The following is a 7,791-nucleotide window of genomic DNA, read 5'->3' as shown; positions in this document are numbered from 1 at the left end:
ATTTCTCCGCCTTGACAAAAAGCCCATTCTCGAGTAATCTCTGGCGCACTCGTTTGACGTGTTGAACATGTTCCTGGAGAGATGAAGAAAAAATCAGTATGTCATCCAGGTAAACATATATAAACTGATCTACCTTGTCTCTCAACACGTCATTAACGAGTGCTTGGAAAACCCCTGGCGAGTTGGAGAGCCCGAACGGCATCACCAAATATTCAAAGTGCCCTCTAGGGGTGTTAAAGGCGGTTTCCATTCATCCCCCTTCCTGATGCGGACCAAATGATAAGCGTTATGTAAATCCAATTTAGTGAATACGGATGCTCCCTGTAACCTCTCGAAAGCTGAAAACATCAACGGTAATGGATAGGTGTTCTTTATTGTGATGTTGTTCAGCTTTTGGTAGCCAATACAAGGTCGCAGAGAACCATCCTTCTTACCCACAAAAAAGAACCACGCCCCCGCTGAAGAAGAGGAAGGGCGGATGAACCTCGATGCCAAGGAATCAGAAATGTATTTCTCCATGGCCTCCCTCTCCGGAATAGAAAGAGAGTAAAGTTTGCCTTTAGGCGGAGACTTACCTGGCACTAAATCTATAGCACAGTCGTCTATGTTTGATTAACTAGGGGTGACCTAAAACAATGGGAACTACAGGGGAGTCCATGAGGTAAAAGCAGTGTTGAGTACTCGAGACTCGGACTCGGTCTTGGACTCGGTCTCGAGACCGTATTTTAATGGTCTCGGTCTTGTCATGGACTCGTGTGCATTTTGACTCGGTATTGACTCGGACTCGAACATATTAGGAATCGGATTTATGCCCGAGTCCACTCGAGTCCCAATCAAAATATTTCATGATTATTACTGTATGTTAATGTTTCTTTAAATTGATGTATGATTGACACATCCAATGACTGGTGATTTTCTTGTGACGTGAGACCATAGACTGTACAAAAACAGCGTGAGACGTTAGCGTAATGTAATGCAGAGGCAGCTGGATTTTTTTTTTAAATGTCTGTTACATCAAGCATTATTCAGTTTGCATATAAGAACCACAAAGAGTTCGTATGCAGTGAGACTTTAAAAAAGAAACATTCTGGGATATGTAAATTCTGTGGTACATCAATCACCGAAGCAAAGGGAACAACTTCCAATTTTCATCGACACGTGGAGCAAAAGATTAAGATTAAGAACTCATAATTTCTTGTATATGCATACATTTTACGCATCAGCTAATGCTTAGTTCGGCCGCAGCGCAGAAGTCTACTTTTTAGTCCGGCTCCCGCCAGTTTCTCTCCCACACCTTGACCCGCCCGCTCGCTTCTATTTTACGCTAAGTTACCCTCCTGCCATCCACCTGTAGTGATCCCGCTTTCCAGAAAGCCACATTGCTACATTATTTCTCTCAACTGTGTTATTTTTACAAAGTAGGACAAAATGGTCACAAAACGAGCACTTAATACTGTCAAGTAACAATTCATAATTCTAATAAAATTACCTTTACACCACATGTGGCCATTTTACCCTTATTTCCACCAAACATTTTATATACTCTTGAAGATTTCTTTAGGTCTTGTCTCAGACCCAATCTCTCTGGTCTCGGTCTCAGGGGGTCCACCCTGAGGTCTCTGAGTGGCGCCGATACAGGATGGCTGCCTCCGTGACGTGCTCTGCAGTTGTTTTTGTGTTTTTGTTAGTTTGTCCTGTCTTTAGTTATATTCCTGCAATCAGTTTCACCAGGGATGAATTGCTGGATATTCGGCAACACACATCTCCCGATATTTCACCGGTTTTCGACTATTCTGATGTTTTGCTGGACATTCTTGTCGGCGGAGCGGCTGCCCTGATCACACGCTTCAAGAGGACGCGCAGGCGGGGAAAGCGAGCGGGAGCGCTCGTGAGACTCAGAAAACGCGGATTTCGAACGCCGTTGCCTAGCATCCATCTGGCAAATCTCCGCTCTCTACCCAACAAAACGGACGAACTGCTTCTGCTCTCTCGGACAAATAAAGATTTCTCCCACTCTGCTGCTCTGTGTTTCACGGAAACTTGGCTGAATGACGCCATACCGGACAGCGCGCTCCATCTGCCGGACTTTCAGCTGTTTAGAGCGGATCGCGACGCAGAATCAACGGGGAAATCGCGCGGCGGCGGGACATGCTTTTACATCAATGAACGGTGGTGTACAGATGTAACTGTGTTAAAGAAGACGTGCTGCTCAAATCTCGAAACGCTCTTCATTAACTGCAAGCCGTTCTATTCGCCGCGGGAGTTTCATTCGTTCATTCTGGTTAGTGTTTACATCCCTCCTCAAGCGCACGTGAGCTCAGCTTTACAGAAACTCGCTGAGCAGATCACAGAGACAGAACAACAACACCCAGACTCTGTTTTAATCATTCTTGGGGACTTTAATAAAGCCAATCTCTCCCGTGAACTGCCAAAATACAGACAGCATGTTACTTGTCCCACAAGAGACAGTAATATATTGGATCACTGTTACACAACAATAAAGGATGCATTTCACTCTGTTCCACGAGCAGCTTTGGGACGTTCTGATCACCTTCTGGTTCATCTTATACCGACCTACAGGCAGAAACTAAAATCAGCTAAACCTGTATTAAGGACTGTAAAAAGATGGACTAATGAAGCAGAGCAGGATTTACAATCTTGTTTTGACTTCACTGATTGGAGTGTTTTTGAAGCTGCTGCCACCGATCTGGATGAACTCACAGAGACCGTAACATCATATATCAGTTTCTGTGAGGATATGTGTATTCCTACCAAGACTCTAAATCGGACCTCAGAAGACTACAGAGGGTAGTCCGGACTGCTGAGCGAATTATCGGTACAACCCTCCCATCTATTCAAGAACTGTACTTATCCAGAGTGAGCAAAAGGGCTGTTAAAATCACTCTGGACTCCTCACATCCAGCACACTCCCTCTTTGAACTGTTGCCATCTGGTCGACGCTACAGAGCACTGAGCACCAGAACGACCAGACACAGGAACAGTTTCTTCCCTCAGGCAATCCATCTTATGAACAGCTGATAATAACTGTGGGACACACTACACTATTTATATTTATATACACTACACTATTACTAGATAGTATTTCTAATTTAGTCTTAATTTTAGATATTGAAGTATACATCAATGAAAACAACATGGAAATGTTGCCTTAAATAAAAACATTTTTAATTCATCCATCCATCCATCTTCTTCCGCTTATCTGGGGCCGGGTCGCGGGGGCAGCAATCTAAGCAGAGAACCCCAGACCTCCCTCTCCCTAGACACTTCCTCCAGCTCTTCTGGGGGGACACCGAGGCGTTCCCAGGCCAGCCGGGAGACATAGTCTCTCCAGCGTGTCCTAGCTCTTCCCCGGGGTCTCCTCCCAGTGGGACGTGCCCGGAACACCTTCCCGGGCAGGCGTCCAGGAGGCATCCGGAACAGATGCCCGAGCCACCTCAGCTGACCCCTCTCGATGTGGAGGAGCAGCAGCTCTACTCTGAGCTCCTCCCGGGTGACTGAGCTTCTCACCCTATCTCTGAGGGATCGCCCAGCCACCCTGTGGAGAAAGCTCATTTCGGCTGCCTGTATCCGGGATCTTGTCCTTTCGGTCATGACCCAAAGCTCATGACCATAGGTGAGAGTAGGAACGTAGATTGACCGGTAAATCGTGAGCTTCGCCTTGCGGCTCAGCTCTTTCTTCACCACGACAGACTGGTACATCGACCGCATTACTGCAGCAGCTGCACCGATCTCCCATTCCATCCTTCCCTCACTCGTGAACAAGACCCCAAGATACTTAAACTCCTCCACTTGAGGCAGGAACTCTCCACCAACCTGAAGTGGGCAAGCCACCCTTTTCCGACTGAGGACCATGGCCTCGGATTTGGAGGTGCTGATTCTCATCCCAGCCGCTTCACACTCGGCTGCAAACCGTCCCAGTGCATGCTGAAGGTCCTGGCTTGATGAGGCCAACACGACAACATCATCCGCAAAGAGCAGAGATGAAATCGTGTTGTCACCAAACCTGACCCCCTCCGGCCCCTGGCTGCGCCTAGAAATTCTGTCCATAAAAATCATGAACAGAACCGGCGACAAAGGGCAGCCCTACCGGAGTCCAACACGCACCGGGAACAAGTCTGACTTACAGCTGGCAATACGAACCAAGCTCCTGCTCCGGTCGTACAGGGACCGGATAGCCCTTAGCAAAGGGCCCCGGACCCCATACTCCCGGAGCACCCTCCACAGGCCACCGCGAGGGACACAGTCGAATGCCTTCTCCAAATCCACAAAGCACATATGGACTGGTTGGGCAAACTCCCATGAACCCTCCAGCACCCTGTAGAGGGTATAGAGCTGGTCCAGTGTTCCACGGCCTGGACGAAAACCACACTGTTCCTCCTGAATCCGAGATTCTACTATCGGCCGGATTCTCCTCTCCAGTACCCTTTTTTAATTCAATTTAATTTAAATGTAATTTAATATTTTAAATATAGAATTGTAAATTTAGAATTTAATTTAATTTTTAACTTGAATTTTACTTGAATTTTATTTAATAATATTAATATGTTTTGTGTTCTGCTTCAGAAATAATCTGCTAATGCATCGTCTTTCTTTTCCAAACAGCGATACTGTTTTTATTTGATGGGAGGAATTTTTAGCCATGAGCGATGCAGCTCATAACAGATCAATCGGAGGAAGCGGAGCTGGAATGACAGGCTCTATATTGTGTTTCAGCGCGGGGTGAGAGGAAGGGCAACAGGGCGAACGAGAGACAGGAACCTGGAGAGAGAGATTAGCTGAACAGCTGGGATCATGCAGGTGGGTGTTCACACTCACACACACACACACACACAGACACTCTCTCTCTCTCACACACACACACACACACACACACACACTTACTCACACTCACACAGACACACACACACACACACTTACTCACACTTACACACACAGACACTTACACTCTCACACACACACACACACACACACACACACACACACACACAAACACACATACACACACACTTACTCACACTCACACAGACACACACTTACACACCCAGACACTTACACTCTCACACATCTGCAGCGATATTGTTGACTTGATTGCAAATAAATGCACAGACACTATTTTACTGAACAGAGATGACATCACTGAATTCAATGATGAACTGCCTTTAACTGTCATTTTGCATTATTGACACACTGTTTTCCTAATGAATGTTGTTCAGTTGCTTTGACGCAATGTATTTTGTTTAAAGCGCTATATAAATTAAGGTGACTTGACTTGACTTGACTTGACTTGACTTGACACACACACACACACACACACTTACACTCACACAGACACACACACACACACACTTACTCACACTCACACAGACACACACTTACTGGCCAAAAGGCCATGGTCAAGTTGCATTTGTTTTGGTGTTGTAGTTGTTCAGTGTTCTGTTCGGGTGTTGCGCCTGTTGGGTGGGCGGAGTTTGATCGGAGGTCTCGCGAGTTGGGTGAAGGTGGCGTGAGATCGGATATGCGGCAGTGGAGAAAGGGAGGGAAGAGGTGCGGTGCGTGTTGATATTGTGAATGCATGCGGCGGGTTTGATTGGGGCCATCAAGCTGTGTATTGATGTGTGGCGCTCGGCTGGTGGGCGGTTTGGCATTTCGGATGTGATGGGCGGCCGATGTTGTGTGGTCGCTTCAGAGGTTGCTGGAGTTGTATGGTGAGTGTCAGCGCGTGCGTCGTTGCAGGCCGTGAGTGTTTGTATCATGTTGTTCCGTCCGGTGATCGTCGTTTGATGTGCTGTTGGATGCATCTGTGGGATGTTTCTTCAGTTGTGGAAGAACAGCTTTTGTGTTATGCCCTTGTCATGTGTTTGCGATGTCTCTCGCGTTCGGTCGTGTGGGGTGATGGTGACGTGGCGCTTTGTTGTGCGAATTGTAGCAGAGACTAATTGAGTTTGTTTGTTTCATTGTAGAGCCACACGTTTATCCACGTTTGTCCAGCGAACTGTAATCACACAAACCCAACACACACACTGAATATCGCAGCACACGAAGCTACAGGCCTCACTGTTATCACCACATCATATTAACCCTATCAGTATCAAACAAAGATCCCTACTAACATACCGTCTGTTCGAGTTCCAATGTGATGACATCACGTCTGAGGATCGACGTCTGAAGATATCTGTGCCTTCCTTTCATTACGTGGACATTCTCTGGAAACCTGGGACTTGTTGGGACTGAGTATTCTCAATAACACCTTTTCACTGCCTTATATCAACATTATTGTATCTTTTGATTCAAAGAACATTGTTTTATTGTTTTGGTTATTTTGCGTAGGCCTACGCTGTTTTATTGTGTCATTTACATTGTGTTAACATTGTGAGAAAATAATTCATTTTTTCATTAATACATTGAGGGAATTGGACACATGACTCTGGCTTCTTTAATCCTCTTCTAGTTACTGGACATTATTTGTGTAAATAGTCCTCTAAGGTGATTTAGAACCGTAACCGTAATCAGTGCATACTACAGCCTTCAATACATTTAATGGTCCTTCGAGCCGGATGCTATAACCACCTTAGCAATGATGTCCAGAACTAGTGAGGGAGTTATAGAGCCAGAGGTTGTACGCCCACGTAGAGTTATAAGACGGCCAACACATATGCGTGATTATGAGGTTAGCTATCCTCCAAAACAGCTTGCGTTTGCAGATGAGCAGTCTGATATGATCAGTTGTATGCGTAAATTGAGGGAGGAAAATAGGCGAATGAGGCAAGACATGCAACGCATATCTGATATGATTGTTTACTCTTCTGTGTTAGCTTCCCAGGTTTCATTATCTGAGCAACAGCTTTTGAATGAAGGAGCAGTGGTGTCATCTACACCAAAGTCTATTAGTATGCAGGAGTCATTTAAGAGTGATGGAAACTCTAGCCAGACAGAACATACTCCTTTGGTGCCACCTAGAGATGAATCCCTCCTTACAGTTCGCAGTCGTGAGCAAGAGCTCATTGAAGAGCTTACAGACAGTCTACAGAGAGCAGGTCGGCTTAGTGATAGTCCACCTAATTCAGGTATGTCGACCCCTTCGTATAATGATACACATAGTAGTAAAAATGACTTGCCACGGTATGATCACTATTATGATGCTAATGTTTCTCTGCGGCCACCTCATTCGTCTGATATTCGTCAGCAATATCCAGATGACTCACCAGTGTTGCGGTCCACTATGCCTTCTCATGATGTTTATTATCATCCAGCAACGGATCCTTACCATCACCGCATAAATGACAGAGAGCGTCTGCAGAAGAATGCTTTCACGGATCGTTTCGATCATTCTCCAAATGAGTGGAGGCAAGAGTACAGTCGAAATAATGGACCGTTATGTACATCTGAACATTCTCAACATTTGCTTGGATATTCTGAGCTTCCTCGTCCTGTGCATCCACCCCCAATGCAATATCGAGGGCCGACACCTACAATTCCCGATTTCGGTCGGGATGATCCCTGAGAGTTTTCCCGTCTTAAGCTTGCATTAAACAACGTTCTTCCTGAAGATGCTTCTGAGTCGTTTAAGTTTCCAAATACTTAGTGACCACCTTAAGCTGGAAGATGCTTTACTTGTCGCTGACATGAATCATGAATCAGTGCTCTAACTTCAAACTCTTAACTAAAGAGCAAATTGAGAGTTGGATCTGAACAGGACATAGATTTTGGCGTTGCGCCAAAGAAGTCAATGCCAACGCTGATGTGATGAGTAAAAGTAATAACCGGACATCG

The 7,791-nt window shown here is 45.7% G+C and overlaps 1 protein-coding gene across 2 annotated transcripts; it reads left to right on the top strand.

The window, feature by feature from the left end:
* Positions 1–5,677: 5,677 nt before the first annotated feature.
* Positions 5,678–7,584, top strand: LOC132157891 (uncharacterized). 2 transcript variants are annotated; one of them, XM_059567151.1, is made up of 2 exons: positions 5,678–5,757; positions 5,982–7,584. In XM_059567151.1, the coding sequence occupies exon 2, from the start codon at positions 6,596–6,598 to the stop codon at positions 7,520–7,522; it is 927 nt and encodes a 308-aa protein (XP_059423134.1). In that variant the 5' UTR covers positions 5,678–5,757; positions 5,982–6,595; the 3' UTR covers positions 7,523–7,584. The 2 variants fall into 2 exon arrangements, with proteins under 2 accessions (XP_059423134.1, XP_059423135.1); XM_059567152.1 differs by having other exon boundaries at positions 5,686–5,747.
* Positions 7,585–7,791: the final 207 nt, after the last annotated feature.

This window comes from Carassius carassius, chromosome 15 (genome assembly GCF_963082965.1).
Source record: "Carassius carassius chromosome 15, fCarCar2.1, whole genome shotgun sequence".
Classification (NCBI taxonomy): Eukaryota; Metazoa; Chordata; class Actinopteri; order Cypriniformes; family Cyprinidae; genus Carassius; species Carassius carassius.
Note: the sequence above shows the minus strand (reverse complement) of the source record. Positions and strands in the feature narration are given on the sequence as shown.